The sequence below is a fragment of the Mchenga conophoros genome, linkage group LG17, assembly GCF_057382185.1.
Source record: "Mchenga conophoros isolate Kocher_MC1m ecotype Shallow Benthic linkage group LG17, M_conophoros_male_GT1.1, whole genome shotgun sequence".
In the NCBI taxonomy this organism is placed as follows: domain Eukaryota; kingdom Metazoa; phylum Chordata; class Actinopteri; order Cichliformes; family Cichlidae; genus Mchenga; species Mchenga conophoros.
The window spans coordinates 20917854-20938470 of record NC_140542.1 but is presented as its reverse complement, the minus strand read 5'-3'; the positions used below and the strand labels follow the sequence as shown (position 1 = coordinate 20938470).

At 39.7% G+C, this 20617-nt stretch overlaps 1 protein-coding gene across 1 annotated transcript; it reads right to left on the bottom strand.

Moving 5' to 3' along the window:
* Window positions 1-6758: 6758 nt before the first annotated feature.
* On the bottom strand, window positions 6759-20597 carry LOC146555430 (tetraspanin-8-like). Its single transcript, XM_085252853.1, has 9 exons — window positions 20512-20597; window positions 19324-19431; window positions 12421-12483; window positions 11768-11887; window positions 11342-11416; window positions 11169-11264; window positions 9412-9549; window positions 9169-9252; window positions 6759-8769 (listed from the first exon to the last, which is right to left on the bottom strand). Exons 2-9 carry the CDS (start codon window positions 19378-19380, stop codon window positions 8695-8697), a joined length of 708 nt encoding a protein of 235 aa, XP_085108979.1. The 5' UTR covers window positions 19381-19431; window positions 20512-20597; the 3' UTR covers window positions 6759-8694.
* Window positions 20598-20617: the final 20 nt, after the last annotated feature.

The following is a 20617-nucleotide window of genomic DNA, read 5'->3' as shown; positions in this document are numbered from 1 at the left end:
TGTGATGGATGTTGTTTAAAGCTCCGTGTTTGGCGGCAGAACGAATAACATGACCAAGTTTGGAAGATTGGCTGAGAGGAAAAGAGAGAAGGGGAGAAGAGGAGAGGAGAGGTTATTCCAGGTAACAATAACAACTAATTAAGCGTGGAGGGTGATTGAAATAGAGATATGAATGTCAGTAAGAAAACAGGAAGGTAAATGACAAAGAAGTATGAAAAAGAAAGTGAAAGTGACAGGAGGAAAGGGAGGAAAATAAGTAACAAGTGTGATGAAAGGACACAGGGAAGACAAATAGCATTTCTAATGTGAAAACGTGTTTATTTTTACACCATAAACAAACACAGCAGCAACAGCCCAACTTCATTGTTGCATGGCAACTGCAGACCCAACAATCCTGCTCCACAACTCCTTCCTTCACCTTTTCCTTCTGTCCTTTCAGCACTGTTCAGAACAGCATGTGATGGGCCAAAAGCATCTCAACTGAGCATAAATCATCGTTCTACCTGGAGAGGTGAGCTGCAAACTTAAATTTCTTGCAATTATCGTTACCCAGAAGAAGAAGAAGAAGAAGAAGAAGTATCCTTTATTGTCATTATGTGTTCACACATAACAAACTCTCAGCACACACCAGAAGGTTGTTATATTAGTGGATCAGTTTGTGTGTGTCTTTAAGAAATACTGTTATGGGCCATTGCACATACGACCTCCAAAAGTGATTATCTTTTTGAACTGATTTAGACCACTGCTTCCAGGATTTTTTTGGAAGGATGTTTTAGCCGAAGTTAAATTGGACATTTTCCATTATTTTTACCTATGTTTTGATACCAGGAACATCTTCTAGCTGTGATTGATGCAGTTTTGCTATGGAAAACTGGATTCCATGATCTTGATGCACAAAGTCAGCTACAATAAGATGTTAATTTGGCTTCAGTTTGATTTGTATATTTGTGATCAAGTTATTTGCTTGGACTTATCAAAATAATATTTCAATTTCATATCAGTGTTATTTTGTAGTAAGTGCTGTACCAGGACGGGAGTAAAATAGACTGGAATCCAGCAGAGTCATTAAACTGGGTGCTGTGTTGACTTTAGGTTAAAAATAGCTGCAGGGGATAGACCAGCAGAGTGTGTTTATGGCCAAACTTATGTGTGTTAGAGAAACAGTCATAAACAGTGTCCCTGGTTGTTTCCCAGCAGACATTTACAGATTTGGGCAGAAATATAAAAATATCTCTGGAATCAGCCACATTAGCCAAAACAGTGGTAATGACGTGTGCAGTGTAAACATCCATTGCGGCTGTGAGATACCAGACGTAACTCTTGTTCTATGAGCAATTAATACCATAAGGCTTGGCTGCTTTGTTATTCTGACTGTTCCAAGCTGTTTCTGCAACATCTTCCTGATTGTTTTTGCTGAACGCAGGTGGTTTTCTTTCTGAGGAATTTAAATTTTATGCAGAAGGGGAGGGGCCAGGTTTAGTTTCCAAATTTCACGCCATCACACAGTTTGGCTTTGACTCACTAAGAACAGTGGTGTTGCTTGTCCTGTCATTTGTGTTTGGTAGTCAGCTATCTTATTTTCTTTAATTATGGATGTCAAGAAATAGATAAAAACTTCACTGTCAATTTAAACACCCGAAGTACTCAGATTGAAAGTGTAAAGTATAAAATGAATATTTTAAAAAAATTCCTTACTTTGTTATATTACATTACATATTTTGATTTTTATTTGTTTATTTTTAACAGGCACAGTGTAGATTAATAAACACTGTTATTTCTTTTCATCTGCAATCCCTCGCTAAATATCTAACCCGATGGTAGTTATACACTGAAACATACACATAACCGCACTGTATTAAGCATTAGTGAGATAATGGTGAATACTTCATTTATAAAGCATTATGCCTTATTATTATGTAATTTATAGATACAGATCTAAATGGTTTAGCCTTGATTAATAAGCTCATATATAATGAGACTAATGATAGCATTTTTATATAACATCAATTACAGATTTTCCATTTCGACAAATCTGTGCAAAAATATGGATTCATTTTCATTTTCTGTCTGATAGTCACACTGTTATGATGTTCTGATGGCAAAAACAAAATTAAGTTCCCTTTTTGAACGTGGTCGGGTTGTTGAACTGCATAAGCAGGGTCTCTGGCAGCATGCCATCGCATCTGAGGTGGAAAGCAGTAAGACAGTCATTTGGAATTTTTTTAATGGGTTATGGAATATAAGAGTCAAGTGGAAGACAAAAAAGTTTCCACAGCACTGAGTCGGAGGATCCATTTGGCTGTCTGTCAAGACTCTGGGCAATCCTTGACCCAAATTAAGGTTGTTACTGGTGCTGACTGCAGCCCCTTAACATCAGATGGCATCTGAGACTGAAGGGCTTCAAAAACAAAAAACGCCAAAGGCCTTGTCTCCTTGAACACCACAGAACTGACCGTTTGGACTTTGCAAGAAAGCACCAAACATGGGACATTGAAAGGTGGAAGAAAGTTTTATTCTCTGATGAGAAAAAATGCAACCTTGATGGTCCTGATGGTTTCCAACATGGCAAGACAAGCAGATCCAACGTGAGATGTTTTCTACGCACCATCCTGCACGGGGGCGCCATAATGATCTGGGGTAATGGTGGTAAATTTGATTCTTTTTACTGAATTGAGTTTCAATGAGTCACTCACCAAAGTGAATCGGGTTCTTTTGAGTCATTTGAGTCACTGAGGCAGTTGCCCAGAGAGTGCAAAAAATGTACATTTTCACTCAAACTTAATTTATTTCTCTTTTCATGTATATCCTACTGCTAAGATGAGTGATTGAAAAAGAAAAACAACTATTTTTATAGAGTAAAAAAAAGCACAAAAAAAAGATTTCTAAAGGGAACATTTATTTTATTTATTTTTATTTGTATTTTCCTCAAATGTGTCAAATATATATATATTTTTAAATGTCCACTGAGCTGTGAGCCAGGGGGCAGTAATGCGCCTTAACATTGGTTGCCAACCAAGAAGAAGAAGGAGCTGTGAGCCAGGACTGACGTTGAGTGAGTCCTGAGTGATTCGTTTATGCTACGATTCATCACAGAAGGGAGTGAGTAGGGTTGCCAACTCCCTGAAAAATAAATAAGGGACACCTCGTGGCCAGGGCCGGGCGACCCAGTTGTCTTCACCCTTCCCAGTGTGGTGAATTTTCTAGCTCTTTTTTTGTGTGTGAAATTATTTTTTTAACCATTTGACTTGAAGTTGATTTAAGTAGATGCATATTCTATTCTTTGTGATATGAACACATGTGAAACAAATGATCATTTAGCCATTTATTTTTAGCTCAAAATGACAACATTAACACAGTAAAACAGGTCTCTTTCTTAAACAGAAGCCTGTCATGCTTAACTTTTGAGAATATAAGTAAATCTTTCTTTAAAAGAACTCTGTCCTGCTTAACTTAAAATAATAGAAAACAATAGAAAGAAAAACATTCTTGTAACAGTGCACATTTAGTGCATTTAGTACAATTGGCTTCAGTTGAGGTATTATTTCAGCTTTTCTAATGCTAATCAGCTGCTCCTGTTTGTAAACCCGCTTGTTCCCATGATTACGCATCTTAACTCATCATCATTATTCATCTATGTATTACTTTTATGTATTAGTCATCAATTTGTTGTAATCATCTATCCTTGCAGTTGTTTATTACACAAAATAAGTTATATTATCACACTTCTGGCCACATAGCGCTGATATTCACTGCACATGCCCATATTAACTTTTTCCAGCCAGGTGTTTTCCTTTTCCCATTCTTCCCTTTCTCTGAGGGAAACAAACATTGCTGCTCTAATGCTGGGCTTACACTGTGCGGTTTTAGGCCCATTTTGAGCCGATTTTTGAGTGATCGGACCGATTTTGGCCTTCATCGTGCGTCGTGTAGTATACGTGGGGTAACGAGAAGTGATTAACACCTCACGACCAGCTCCCGATCATCAATCGCTCGTGAGGGTGTCACCACAGGCGCTCACACTGCTCACGCGCAAACACGTAAACGTCGGTGAAAAAGACGGCGTGATCTGGACACAAGCGAGTGTCTGCCCAGCATTAGGTGTACTGTCATCCGAGACTTGCACCGCAGTGTCGGCGTTTGTTTCCCTGTTGGCCATGCTTCTTGTTGTGGTCATCTTTTGTCTTCCGGTATTTTCTCCGCAAGCGACCTTTCCTCGACCAATGAGATGAGCGGTAATCTGAATTGTCATACTCGAATTGTCATAAGTGTGCTGCCAGCTCATTGGTCACAAAGCAGGAGAGGGGCTGGGAATTATGTTTTAAAACAAAGCGTTAATTCCATTAAAAGTTATAGACTACTTTTGATTCTCACTGTATTATGGGACAAAGTGCGTCCCTTATTAGCTCAATACGGGACATGTACTTTTGTTTCTAAATACGGGACGATTCCATTTTTTAAGGGACGGTTGGCAACCCTAGGAGTGAGTGAGTGAGTAAGTGAGTTATTTGTTTATGCTACGATTTAGCTCAGGAAAGGAGGGTTTTTTCTTCCAGTTCAGAGCAGAAATGTTTTTGTTAAGAAACTTGCTGTTGTTTTTTCCCCACAATTTTAATGGTAAGCTAAATATATTTCTACTAATAAAATTAGTCAGCAACAGGGATGAGTCAGTGAGTCAGTTGGGGTGTGAAACATGATTCACGAGTCAGTAAAGTGATTCTCGAGTATTGAGAATCACTTAACTTTTCATGATTTGCACATCACTAATCTGGGGTGCTTTTTCCTTCAGTGGAACAATGGAGCTTCAGGAGGTGCATGAGCGTTAAATGGTCCACTAGCATCATATATTTTGAAGGTTAACATTAGTTAAATTAGCTAGCATAAAGCCAGTGTGTCCAGCTCTGCTATATGTGATGTGTCCAGAGCTTCCAACAGACTCGAGCATCACCTCTGCTCTCTACAGTTAAGTTAAAGTAAAACCTTCACGGGTCTCCAGAAAACAGTAATGAGCTGAAGTAACATGAAAACAAAATTTTAACTCGTTATCTTTAAGTTATGTTAACATAATCCTACTGAAGATCTGCCTGAAAAGTAAGTTCCGTAATTTAAACAGTAACCAAATGCTGTATGAAGTTAATCCAATATTTAACTTTAAACTTCATCACCTAAAAAGGCACCCACAAACCCCATCCTTCCCGAGGTACGAGTTAAGTTATTTAAGGTGCCTAGTTCTGCTGGAAGTTTCTTCTTGATGGTACTTTAATTCTCAAAAAACACTTGCTCACAGGGCATCATATATTTGTCGGGATTTTCTATGTATTATTGTTATTACTTTACTAGGGATGGGAATTTAGATGAATTTAACGACTCTGATACCTTTTTACCGATATCACTTAAGGATTCGATTCCTTATCAGTTCTCTTATTGATTCTCATTGGGTTCTTGCTCGCTCCGCTTTGAGCGTTACCACCATTACTAAGCAGCATATCAAACATTACATTTGTGCAAATTAGGATTAGAATTAGAATTAGAATTCAACTTTATTGTCATTGCACATTGTCATTGTCATTTGGATGCATTTCCTCAGTGTTGGGTCATTACTCAAAAAAGTAATGTAATAATAATAATAATAATAATAATAATAATAATGGATTGGATTTATATAGCGCTTTTCAAGGCACCCAAAGCGCTTCACAATACCACTATTCATTCACTCTCACATTCACACACTGGTGGAGGCAGCTACAGTTGTAGCCACAGCTGCCCTCGGGCAGACTGACAGAAGCGAGGCTGTCATATCGCGCCATCGGCCCCTCTGGCCAACACCAGTAGGCGGTAGGGTAAAGTGTCTTGCCCAAGGACACAACGACCAGGACAGAGAGCCCAGGGATCGAACCGGCGACCTTCCGGTTACAGATATTACACAGAACACATTTATTAAAAGTAATGCACTACGCTATTTAATTACTCCAGGGAGAAAAATAGTTGAAAGTGTTAGTTAGCAGAATAATGCCGTTGTTTCTGTCATTGGATGCAGTTTGCAGTTCAACATTATGCTCTTGTCCTTTTGTGCAATAAAAATAAAAGTAAGGTCCACATCCATGCTATGGTAAATGACCTGCATTTGTATAGCGCTTTTCTAGTCCCTAAGGACCCCAAAGCGCTTCACACTACATTCAGTCATTCACCCATTCACACACTGGTGATGGCAAGCTACGTTGTAGCCAAAGCTGCCCTGGGGCGCACTGACAGAGGCGAGGCTGCCGGACACTGGCGCCACCGGGCCCTCTGACCACCACCAGTAGGCAAACACGGGGTTAGTATCTTGCCCAAGGATAATTGGCATGCAGCCAGGAGGTAGCCTGGGATTGAACCACCGACCTTCTGATTAGTGGCTGACCTGCTCTGCCACCTGAGCTACAGCTATAAACTATCCTGCTATTTTCCTCCCTCGATAACTGAAATCAGCTGATAGCAGCGCAAGTACAAGAACCAATAAGCAGTACCGATAGGCAAACAGACTAACGATTCCAAGGAATTTGACTACTAGGAACGGTTCTCGTCGATTCCCATTCCTAGTCTTTAACTTACAACACAGCACATTGAAGCGACTGCTGTTGTGATTTGCCACTATACAAGTATAACTGAATTGCTAAGCTAAACAGAGCTATCACATCATTTCGCATGGAACATGCAGCTAAATAAACAAATGTTTCTATATACTGAGGTGTCAGAACTCACAGGGAAGGTTGTCAGATTTTGTCTTTATTGGGTAAATAGTTAAGGCATCAAGCTTTGGAAATGCATTCCACAACTTAATTTATTTTGGGTTTAAAAGTCCTGTTTCTGTCCATGTACAAAGGTAGATTTTTCTTTATCCGATTTCAGAATTATTGGGAGTAACCAGAATCTGTGTGATATCCACTTGGAATTCTAAATGTCATTTCTATTGTTACATTTTTTATAAATTGTGTTTATAAACACAAAAATGTGACAACTCCATAATGATATTAATAAAAATGGTTTAATATATTAGAATTTTCTTTCTCAGATCAAGTCCATCATTAACTCACTTTGATCTCCCCATCTGATAGTTGATTAGAGTGAGTAAAAGTAAAAACACATTAGGAAGGTTTCTGTTCCTTGCAATTATAATGAGAAGGAAGTGAAGGAAGGAAATGTGAGCAGTGTGCGGAAACAGGCCACTTCCTGTCACAGTAAAATGTTCTGCATTTCTTGAATACAATTAAAGCAAATCAGCTGGTACTACCATAAAACTCAAACTCATGACAAAAATAAAAAATAAAACAAAAAACAAACAAACTTACCTTTGGTTAGATTGTATATGGCCCATGAGAAGAACATTTATCTTCAATCTGAATTTCCCTTCTTGATTTGTTTAAATTGTTATTTATTCTAAATTGTGTTTGACAGGTGATATAGTGATTAAAACCACTTTAAACAGCATCAGGAACAAAGCAGATTCATCCAGGCAAACACTGAGCATCCTCAGGCCTGAGGACATTAATCTTTGGTTTTAAAAAAAAAAAAAAAAAAAAAAAAAAAAAAAAACATTTTTTTTTTGACGTTCATGCTTCCATGGGAAAACAAAACAAAAACTTGTAAATTCTCGGGATTCAGTTTTTCTTAATAATTATGGGATACGTGAAAGTTTTATTTAGTTGGCTGAATTTATTTTTGTTTTGTTTTTTTAAACGTCTTTCCTAAAATGGACTACAAAATAAATGAAGCAAATTAAGCAAATGTTGGAACACTTGAGAAGCTTGACATTTGATATAAAAACAAACAAGACACCCCCCGCGCAAAAAAAAAAAAAAAAAAAAAAAAAACCAAACCTAAATCCCACCATGCCTTATTACCCAGTGAAAGTTTTTTAACAGGAGAAAGAAGAAACAACTTTTATATCAATAATAACCATGATTGAGTGCGAGATTTACTGAGAGTGTTATGTTAGAACAATTTCAACTTCCTGAGGATTGTCTTTGCAATAATTTTCAAAAAACAAAAAAAAAAACAAACAAACAAACAAACACACACAAAAGAATATAAATAATATGGAAGCCAGTTACAACCAGAAATATGATTATAAAAAAAACAGACAAAAACTAAAATGAAAAATCCAGACTATACACTTACCTTAAAAAAAATAAAATAAACCATATAAACCAGATTGACATTTTCAAAAGTTTAAAAAAAAAAAAAAAAAAAGGAAACGTGACAAACAAGCAAAAAGTCACTTTTAAGAGAACATGAGAAACTAATTTTTATTTTGTGCACCAACTTGGCTATTGACTAAATATTTTTGGCTTAAATTGGCTTCCGTACATCGTCAAATACACAATCAAATCATAACCAACATACTCATAACAGTTAAAGGTTTGGGAAATTCTAAATCAACACCAGTTAATTATATTACAGTTATTTACTTTGCATTTACTGGGTAATTTCTAAAGCTGCCCGCTTCTCAGACACAAACTATTTTATCATTTCAGGTAACATAATGCCTTTTACACAAAATACAGATTATATAGAGTGTATTTTTTGGTAACCATTGGGACTCCATACTAGTGTATAAGAGGCTTTAATCTCAGTGCGCTTCTTCACAGTGAAAGCACAGGATGAGTTAGATTAGCAGAGGATATATTGTGGTTACATTTGGGCAGAGATGATGGTGCCTCAGGCGTTGGTGGTAGGTCCGTCCTTCTTGCTGATCTGACAGTAGAGAGCCATGGAGAAAGCCAAGCCGAAAATCTGCAGGAACAACAAATGACTCATTATTAAAACTTTAATAAAATAAGACAAAAGAAAATATAAAAATGGTAATTGTTAATCTTTGGGTCTCTTCCACATGGCGGGTCTTTTGCCCCAGCCCCTTCCCCCTCACCCCCAGCTGGTCGCAGCAGACAGCTGGCGCTCCCTAAACCTGGTTCTACAAGAGGAATCAGGCACCCCCAGGCAACTGTTTTTGTGATTTGGCGCTATATAAATAAAATTGACTTAATGCCAATTAATTAATTAATCTGCTTTTTGCATGTTCTACAATTTTTCTATCAAGAGAAAAAAAAAAACTTAAAAATTAGAGTATGACTTTTTATCGAGTGAACTCAAATGTCCCCTGAAGTGATGTGGTGACTGTATGTGTCAGCTCACCAGCAGGACGGCGATGCCGAAGGCAATTCCCAGCACTATCACCATATTCTCCTTCATCAGGTTGACGATTCGGGTGGAGCAGGGCTGCAGGGTGAGAGCAGAGCAGCGTGGGTTATTATGGTTCATTTAACTGTGTCTCAGCGATGAGAGTAAAGTAAGAGTGTGGATTTCTTGTTCAGATATAAAGTGAAATCAGATTCCTGCTGGGATGCTCAATCCAGTGTTCAGCAGTCACAGCCTTACCGTGCTGTAGTAACCTTCTGAGCCACACTCAGCACCGGGGACAGGGGTGGGACTGTTGGTGACGTTGCAGCGACAGGATTCTGGGAATGGATCTGGAGACCAGTCTGTCTTTCCGTTCACAAGACCACAACACTTGAGCTGGGAAGAAAATACAAATAGGATTGGAACTAGTGTAATAGTTCTAGTAAAGCCCTTATTGCTGTTCAGCCTGTCACAATACAGAGGCTTTCCAAAAGTATTTGGCCCCCTTGATCTTTTCCACATTTTGTCACATTACAGCCACAAACAAGAATCAATTTTATTGGAATTCCACGTGAAAGACCAACACAAAGTGGTGCACACGTGAGAAGTGGAACAAAAATCATACATGAGTCCAAACATTTTTTACAAATAAATAACTGAAAAGTGGGGTGTGCGTAATTATTCAGCCCCCTGAGTCAATACTAGAACCACCTTTTGCTGCAATTACAGCTGCCAGTCTTTTAGGGTATGTCTCTACCAGCTTTGCACATGTAGAGACTGAAATCTTTGCCCATTCTTCTTTGCAAAACAGCTCCAGCTCAGTCAGATTAGATGGACAGCGTTTGTGAACAGCAGTTTTCAGATCTTGCCACAGATTCTCGATTGGATTTAGATCTGGACTTTGACTGGGCCATTCTAACACATGGATATGTTTTGTTTTAAACCATTCCATTGTTGCCCTGGCTTTATGTTTAGGGTCAGTCTCAAGTCTTTTGCAGACTCCAAGAGGTTTTCTCCCAAGATTGCCCTTTTTTTGGCTCCATCCATCTTCCCATCAACTCTGACCAGCTTCCCTGTCCCTGCTGAAGAGAAGCACCCCCAGAGCATGATGCTGCCACCACCATATATGACAGTGGGGATGGTGTGTTCAGAGTGATGTGCAGTGTTAGTTTTCCGCCACACATAGCGTTTTGCATTTTGGCCAAAACGTTCCATTTTGGTCTCATCTGACCAGAGCACCTTCTTCCACATGTTTGCCGTGTCCCCACATGGCTTGTGGTAAACTGCAAACGGGACTTCTTATGGTTTTCTGTTAACAATGGCTTTCTTCTTGCCACTCTTCCATAAAGGCCAACTTTGTGCAGTGCACGACTAATAGTTGTCCTATGGACAGATTCCCCCATCTGAGCTGTAGATCTCTGCAGCTCATCCAGAGTCACCATGGGCCTCTTGGCTGCATTTCTGATCAGCGCTCTCCTTGTTCGGCCTGTGAGTTTAGGTGGACGGCCTTGTCTTGGTAGGTTTACAGTTGTGCCATACTCCTTCCATTTCTGAATGATCACTTGAATAGTGCTCCGTGGGATGTTCAAGACCTCATAGAGATGCCTCAGGGTTGGGAAACTGACATTTGTCACCATGTATTTACATTGCATCATACCACTGACAGACTTGCAGGCAGTTGAATGCACAGTGCCCTCTGGTGGATGTGTGCAGTATGCACAGTCAATCTCATGACGTGTAGATCTGTATTCAGGCGCAGTTCATCTTAAATTTGATGTCCCAGCATTTTAGTTTATTCCCCCTGGTCATGTGTGAGCAGCAGGCAACTGGTTATTCATTTTTGGGTTACATGTTGGGCTTCAGGAAATGTAAATACAATGAGATACCCTGTATAATACCAGCACATTCAAATACCACAAGTGTGTTTCAAGATTTAGGTTAACTCGTGTATCTGATTGACTGCGTCTAGGAAAGTCTTTCTGTATTACTGAAGAAAAACTGTGTGTGTTAGTTACATCTTTCTGCAGATTCTTCAGGTCACTTTTCACCGTGTCAGGTTGTTTTGCAAGTGGCAACATATCTTTCAACTGCTTGTTCACCCAGTCTTCCATCTGCAAACAGAAACGCAACTTGACGTTTGAGCCTCATCAAAAATAAAATTAAGTAGTTACATAGTCGCTATTTTTACCTTATTCTGGCTCACAGCTCCTGCGATGCCTGCTGCCACCAGGAGGATGAAGATGATGAGAAGGAAGATGAAGAACTGAGGGAACACACATGATATAGATCAACAATTTTTGTAAGACTTGCTGAGGCGAAAAGTTAAGCAAAATGTGTGTTCTGTCCACCTAAAGTTCACACATCTTTTTAATCGACAAAAACATTTGTGTCATAGTAACAAACCAACATATTTCAGTTTTTTAATCTTACAACTTAGCTGAAATAACTTCAACATAGATAGAAACCCACCAGCAGTTGGCAAAAGTTTCAGTTACTGAACATCAGGTATGTGTGTCGGTACAATCCCTCAGTGTAGGTTTCATTAACTAAGTAATGTGTTTTGCTTCGCCTCCCTCCAAAAACATTCCCAAAATAATCAAAATGTGATGCTCACCAGCAGCAACATGCAGCGGCTCTCTCTGTAGGCTCCACAGCAGCCCAGGAAGCCGAGAACCATGATGATCGTGCCGATGGCAATCATCAGGTTGACTGCAGGGAAGTACTGATCGGTGATCTGTGGACAGATGAGGTGGAAGTCAAAGGCAAAGTCAAAGGTTGATCTAAAGTTTTAAAAGCACCTATATGTGTTAGAGAGGATGTTGAAGTTTGTCTTTATGGAATAGTTTACGTGTGATCAGAGAAAATGTGATGAATGTCTGAGTGACAGATGGAAAAATACACAAGGATAAAGGCAATGTGAAGTGAGTGCACGTTTCAGATGACTGGTCCTGGTTGCTGACCATGAGAGTAGCTCTGATGCGATACATAAAGCTCTGAAGGCAAAGCTGGAATCACAGTAAGTTTTATTTACCACATATTCTCCCTGAAGAATGAAACAAAGTCACCTTTTGAGTGTTACCACAGATGATATAAACACAGTAAAGACTTATTCTTGTATGAGAGGTCCACACATCATCTGGAATCCATTGAAGAGACCCACTGTCACACCACTATACTACACCATCGCCTGCACAAAGCCTTAGAACATGCACTTCTGTGCTCATCTATGCAATACTGCAGTCTCTTTAAAGTCCATCACTGGCTCACCTGGTTTCCACCCTTGCTGACTCTCAGGTAGATGGAGACGGCTAGGATGAGGCAACCGCTCAGCTGGAGGGAGAAGAAGATGGAGATTAACCGAATGAGCCAATTTTACAGAATCTGGCGACATCTGGTGGTGAAACTCTGCAGCAGCGCAATAACAAAATAGACATTGTGACATTTAACAAGCACTTCAATCCTCCCTGGAGAAAAAAGCTCTAAAGCTTACCTTTAACATCCAAGTCAGGGCAAAGAAAAGTTTTCAGAATTTGTAATGCATGGCAATATTTCCAGGTATATACACATGATAATATTTAACATGGGGCAGACAATTACCAGCAGGAATAAAATGGACACATCTACTCAAAGGTGACTTTCTTGTAAATACAAGATTGTTTGTGTAGTGTTGCTGAAATTGCTTATTTTGGTGCAAATGACAAAAAAAAAATTTTTTTTTTTATATCTACCTTTTAATGTTTTAATTTTGATTTTCTGATTCTGCCATTATCAATGTCCTCCAGTAATGAGAGTCAAAGCTATGCAGCAGCATCACATTTAGACATGACACAGCACTGCCTAATCATGTTAAAGTAAAAATTACAACATTGTCCTTTATTTTCATCAATCATACTGATTAGAATAAGATTAATACATTTAAAATACATTTGATAAAAATCATAAGAGAACACTTACAGAAGGAATAGAGGGACAGAGTCCAAATAAATAAAAATCAATAAATGGTTTGACTAAGGTTACCAAAACATCTACCAGTTACCATAAGATCCTTTGTCACATCCAGCTTACTTTGAGCTGCCGCCCCCCCCAAATAAATAAATAAATCTGACACTTCTCATGTTTCCAGAGTTTTTTATGTGAGGTCCTGATCACATGTGCATAAGTAATCAGAGATTGTCACAGCTGTGAACCAAATTAAGCCACATCTGTCTGGTTAGTTTGATAACGTTCGCCGCCAACCACATATTTCTAACTGAAGAACAGGGAGATGGGACTGAGCAAAAAGGAATGAAAAAACCCTTTTACACTCCAACAAAAGGTGTGTGTGTGTGTGTGTGTGTGTGTGTGTGTGTGTGTGTGTGTGTGTGTGTGTGTGTGTGTGTGTGTGTTTTTTTTTTTTTCAGGATGCAACACCTCAAACTGCACCTGAGATAACAGCTAGTAGTGTTATCTCCCTGGTACTGATCTGTGTGGACTGTGTCTAGGATTTAGGCGGCTGGAACAAACATTGCTCAAATATCTCTAAAAGTAAAACCCTGGTTAACTTTAAAAAGGTCACAATTAGTGATTTAAAGTTACAGTCAGCTCTTTCCCTGTGCACGTGTTCTGGGTCAGTTCCTCGAAAACATGCCCAGCTGGGGGAAAGTAGATTTCCGTGATTAAAAAGGTCACAGATATACAGCAGGGTCAGGTTCCTAGTCAATCACAGGAATGTTAAGCAGCAGCATAGCATTGACTTCCTAGATCGTCTGTTTCCTATAGTACATTTTGTACACTGAAAAACACATTGAGGTTGTTTTCTCCTTGTGGCTACAATTAGATTTAAAAGACAAAAGATGGACTTTCAGATGAAGTCGGAGGGACGTGCTCATTTCTAAGAACAAAGTCATTAAAAGGTCATAACGGCAGGAAGGACACACACTTCAAGTTCTTTATGGGGAAACCTTTTCTGCACAAACATTTTCTATACTGAAAAGTGTTTGAGCATTTAAAATATTCTCATATTCCCACTCATAAAGCATTTTAGCTGTAACCCCTGCATATTGACACACAAAGTCATTTAATTCACTTAAAAAGTAAAACTGGTGATTAGAAGCAGTGAAAGCTTGAGAAGGTTTACAGTTTTGTCATATTTGGGCTGCTGCTTTCCCCTTTTAAAATCATTTTGTTTGAAAATCTGTGACGGGAGAAGTCTTGACCAAGTGCACAGAGGAAAGCTGTACAGATCATTATGAGATTAACAAAAATGACAAACTCATAACATATGCAGAATTAAAACAAGTCGGAGCTCCTCAAACCCCCCCCCCCCCAAAAAAAAAAAAAAAAAAAAAAAAAAACGCTCTGTGTCATTTCCCGTGCTTTCAATCGTCCTCGATATCACACACAAACAAGTCGTAGACATCTTTTGGGCAGATGACAGCAAAGTGACGTTCAGTCTGGTTTAACAACAAACAAAACCCTGCTGATGGCGATACTGCCCGAGGTGAAACATAACAAAACTCAGTTTTTGGACTCTACATTTGCTGTTGAGACATCTGCCCTCATGTAGTAAAGAACGAATAGAGGCCAAAAACACAGACGTGTCCCACCTGCAGAGTCAGACATTTGGTTCTGGGTCTCACAACTTCCAGGAGAGTGTGTGCAAATCAGTACCGATAACTGGGAACCGTCCTTTGTCAGGTGAGTGGGCGTGCAGCACAGGAGTGTTTCACCTGCTTTATCAGTGGAACAACACACCCAAACAAAGTCATTGTTTTCTTTGGGAGGCGTTGGCAACGGTTGCAGGGGATCATCACAGCACATACACGCAAGGAGACTTTCTGTTAGGAGAAAACCTGCAGAGCAACATGCTATCAGAGACGAACCCGCCCCAGGGAGCAGCGGAAATAAAGGCCGAAGCCTATATGAACTATAAACTACGTCAGGAATTCATCCCAACTTATTCTTTCTCACATTTACCACACGATTTCCTCAGGGATTAATAAAGTACTCAGATTCTGATTTAAAACCTTTTTAACCACAACCCACAGAGGCAGACACGTGGGGCCCTCTTAGCTCTGTTAATGTAATGGGAAACCACTGAAGTCTGTTCACGTGTTGTTGTCGTCACACAGTTTTGTCCTTTTTATGAGTAATTTCACGACATGCACAACTTAACCTTTAAGTGCCTTTCAAGGGTAACGTTGCCTGTTAATTATTTACCATTACTCCACCACAACGGGAAAAACCCAACAAAGATTAAGATTAGAGATCCCAGTGACAGGGCGCATGCACACAGGTTAATCTTGACCTCAGACTATTAGTGCTGAATATTATAGAAAAAACAAATACAAACGTCAGTATCATATCAAATTGATACGTGCTGGATCTATGTACTGACATTTTTGTCACTGAAGAAAAACGAGTCAAACATATTCTAGACAAACAAGATCCACCTAGAGTAATTATGTTACGCAGAAAGGTGAGAGGAATTTGGAAGTCCGCAAATCAGAAGTTGTTTCTCATAAAAGCATGACAAAATGTCAACGCGTGGGAGGAAGAGAAGAGAGACATGTGAACACATTTCTCAATGTCAAAGACAAGAAGAATAAACCATGTGGAGCAACTCATCAGTAAAAACATGACAGACTTCTACACTTTAGATTTAGTCTACAGTAATCGTTTGGTATTTAATCGACTCCGACTAAAAGAATTTAGATGGTTAAATCAGGAGTAAAACCAGTGAGTACGTCATGATTGGGCATGTTCCCAAAAGCAAGGAATGAGGGTGGTTAATTCCTTAGCACTGATTCACAGTTGGAGACTCATCGTCATTTCACAACACACACACACACACTGCAGTGTGGCTACTAGTAACCACAGAGCTTTGCAATGCCATGTGACCACCGAAACTGTAAACGCCTCCCTCAGTGAGGTCTCCGAGACACTGCTTCAAGTGGACTGTCAAGTCATATCCGATGGTAACCCACCCAAACTTCCAGTTATTTAAGTTTTTTTATTATTATTATTATTATTATTATTATTATTATTCTTCAGGAAATAATGAAGCTCTTCACATAAACAAGGAAGCAACATTTTAAAATGACACAGTACAGTTCCTCTTTTTTACTTGTTCAAACATCCCAACAAAAGGTGACACTTGGACTGATTTGTACAAATGTTGTCTCTGAACTCAATTAAATTAAATTCAGAAAGTGCTCACAGAGAATCAGCTGGATTGGTGGCAAGGATAATAGAGGAAGGACACAAAACAGGCCTCACAGACACAGAACCCAGGGGAGAGCCAGCTGTGTGGCCGTTTTGCATTTGGCTCTTCCTCTAGTTCGTCTCTGTGGTCATTCAGGATGTTCTAAATCTCATCATCATCTAATCATTTTTTTACCTTATTCAATCTATAAGATGGAAAAAAAAAACCCAAAGGAGAGTGGTCACCCATTTTGTGGTACCATATCTGTGCCTCACTTCACCATTATCCACGGCTGGCTTATTAGATTTCCTTTGAAATATTCAGTTCTAGCAGCAGGTTTACTGACAGCTGCTTTAATAATAATGTATACAAGCGTCCTCTTTGTTATGAAAAATACATAAAACATTGATAAAGCTCAACACTAATGCCACTCGGCTCTGTGCCTCTGGTCAGTGCTGAGTGCTGCAGTAATGCTTCCTGAGGGCTGGTCTGCAGTGGTTTCTGTGGCTGAGTGCTGTACAGAAAGACCTTAAAAGTTCCTTGAAGGACAAGGCGGAGTCGTGTTTGAGCAGATAGGTGGTGAAAGAGGATCTTTCTTTGATGTTTCTCAGCAGAGCACAATATGAAAACCAGCATTAAACGAGCGCCACAGAAAATAAGAGGCCTGCTCAACCCTCGCCACCATCATTAGGTAAACACATCACGTCCGCTGAGTGGCTGTAATTAAGTTGGGATCGATTTGACTTCAGTTCTGGGAATCTGAGAGAAGACCTGAAAATAACCACAGCAGGCTGCAGGAGGAAACCTTTCAAACAGGACGCACTGCTTGATGAGGATTACAAAATGCCAGAAGCTACATGCATGAGTTTATGACCGAATAACGTTTAAACCTGCGAGCAAACACACACACACACACACACACACACACACACACACACACACACACACACACACACAGAACATGATAACATGCTTCTGCTTGTTCTGACTGGCTGTGCTCCAAAGACAATGACGTATCCGACTCGTCAGGCTGTAACGACAGAAATGACTTCATAACTGGGCCACTCGGCCAGACCAACACGTTCTTACTCCTTACGCGTAATATTTTACGCTAGGTGACAAATCGCCAACATTTTACGCTTTCGGATACCCAACACGTTCCTAAATGACGAGATTGTAAAAATGAGAAAACACAAGAACCGCTTGGACTCAATCTACACATGTTCGTTCATTTTCTTAAAAACGCTTTGGAAAACACAATTTTATGTCATTTCTGTGCTGGTTAAGGTTAAGAATAGGGCTGGAACATGTATTACCACGGGACTGTCCTTCCACTGGATTTCACCCACAACCCGACGCGTACCATAAGAACGCGGAAGATAACCTTTGCGTTCCTCAGGAACACCGCGGGACGCAACAAAACCTCGGTATGGTACGCCCCGGGAGTGAGAACGGGCTGGGCAGACGGATACAAGTGCAGATCATGTACAGCATATGAAGCCAGCTTTATGAGCAGTGTTCATCATCTTACACCATAATCTAAAAACCCACAGATTTCACTGAAACTACGGTCTGCTGACACACCTGAAGTGACTCAGAAGACAATAAGACTTGCAGTCATTTATTTCACACAGTTTAATCTGCCTGATCTTCAAACTGACGATAAAATTAAATTGTCAACAGCCTTGGCTTTCATTGTCAAACAAAGACCAGTTTAAAAAATAAAAACATGGCTTAGCCATTGAAGTCACTGAAGAAGTTTTTTAGATCTGGATTCTCTCTGAAGGCCACCAGGTGGTGACAGCTGTGGTTTCAAAAAGACTTCGAGGCCTGAAAACGTTTATAGGAAACCTGAGTTTTTGACCAGACTTCTGTGAACAGTTTACTGCTGGGTTTATCTGCATGGTGATGCTGAAGAAAAAGTCTGTTTTGTAAATCTTGATCACGTCATGGTTGAAAAATTATGGTTATTTGTGCTGTTCTCATTGACTAACAGCACAATTCGCTTGTTGGGGAAAAACTTCACAATTACATGTGAAGTCAGACTAAGATTTACGTTTCCAGCACACCAGCGTTTGTAGTTTTGGCTCTGACGGGGAAAACAAACTCTTGCCTTGCACAAATACGTGCTCTTAAAGTCTTTAAAGTTTTTAGTGGGAGCGGCAACTCAAATACTTCAGCTCCAAAGCTGATAAAGGCCTTCCATTGTTCCGCCTACAAAAAAAAGAGATAATGTATGTTTCCTGCCACCACCAGGTTGGTGTTGAGCAACAACAAAAATTACTCAGTCAAGCTACATGTTGGGCTCCTAGCAGCACAGAATCTGTGGGATGGAGCAAACATTGCTTAGAAAATATGCAAACAGTGCTTTTTAGAAAGACTTCAGTGAACCTCCAAAGACCTACAAACAGCGATGTTTAAAAACAAGCAAAAAAACAAAAACATCCAGGGAGCGCCATCATGCTGAATTGCTCAACTCAGGGGCGGAGGGGACAGCCATGCCCAGAAACTGAACAAATACCTGTTTGTGAAGCCAGAAAAATCTGATACAACCAGTTTTACTCAATTGATGGAAAGACAGAGGGAGGTCAGGACACACAAAGAATGCAGAAAAGGGAAAGACTGGGGGTTAAAGAGACCAAATTTAAGAAAAATCTTAATCAAGTTAGAAAAAGTAGAAATATATTGGAAATAAATAAATAGATAAATAATAACTTTAGTATTGAAAGTTGCATCACAGCTTCCTAAACCAGCATGCCACACCTACTGTGCCAGTTGTCAAACTGATTTAGGGACGAGGCCCAAATTAAACAAACTGAATGCTTCAAACACAAATCAAATAAAACCGGCAGGTTTGCAAACTTTTAAATCAGACTCAGTTGAAATCTGTTGAACAGCCTCAAAAACTCAGACGCCACCTGCAAACACCTGCCCAATCCATCACCTGTGAATAAACTGTAAGAACTCAAGTTGTCTTAAATACTCACCCAAAAAAGAAGGTTGAAGAAGAAGAGAAGGTATTTGATACACTTGTTAACAGCCATGGTTTTTCCCTCGATTCACGTCGACCGCCTGCTTCAGAGGACTCGAGCTTCCTGCACAGTGAACACACAGTCTGTCAGATCAGTAAACACACGAGCCTGCTCTACTGTTTCCACCCATTCAGGGTGTGTCCCTCACTGCACCCTCCTCCTCCTGCTTCCACATCTCCTCTCTCTTTTCCTCTTTTTTTTTTTTTTTTTTATATTTTCATTTTCCCTGCAGGATTCCCTCGTTTTTTCCCCCACCAGTTTACTATAATCAGATAAAATTAAGATCAACATATGGAAAGAGCTCATGTTTAAACTCACTGCTCGGCTGAGACGAGAATCTGAATGATACTTCAACAACTAGGATAAAGGAGGATAAACAAACTGTTTCACTTCATCCGTAAGTTCTGACTTCTGATAAGTCAACTGCTGTTGTATGGATAGATGTGTTCAAACATTCACATCCATCTGTATCAGTTTTATACTTGTAAAGCAGCATCCGATGATCTGAATGATCTTCTGCCCGACATCAGCAAAACCAGCAATATAAATCTGACTTTACCCAAGAAGAAGCCACTAAGCCAAAATTCCAGCAAGATTAATGGGATTAGTTTAAGCATGAGAAGGTTCTTTAGTCTTAAATAACCTGTAACAAAAGCCAGAAAATCCTGATTAGGTGGCTTTCAGTTGCAGGGATAATACAGTGGGTGTTTCTGATTCCAGCTGCAGGACTTTTTTTTTCTTTTTAGGTGGGTGGGTAAGGAAAGCGACAACCTAGCTTCTCTGGAGTTTCCACATTTTACCAAGCTTAGAGGCTGCTTGGTACATTTTCACTCAAACATAAACTCCTGAACCCTCACAAAGTCATTTCCCCATCAGCGGAGCCTGGTTTCAGGGTAAAATCAGATCACCAAACCACAATTTAGACCCCGGTTCTTTTATACATAGTTGAAGACACCAGGCCACCACACTGAAAAGTAAACTTATTTCAGGTTCTTGTTTCATTTGTTTGTGTGCCCGAATTTGTGCATAGTGTTCCTCCTGGTTCCTCTATCACACATCTGACAATAAATGAGAACAAAGCAGCGAGCTGCAAATTACACCTCAGTGTAAACCAGCAGATGGCAGATTAATCATTCACATTACCTTCTGTTTCCGTTCTGTCATTTATTCACTCACTCACTCAGGCCTCTCCCAGGTACACTCTATTCCCCAGGCTTTCACTCCTCACCTGTTCCCAGTTTCCCAATCA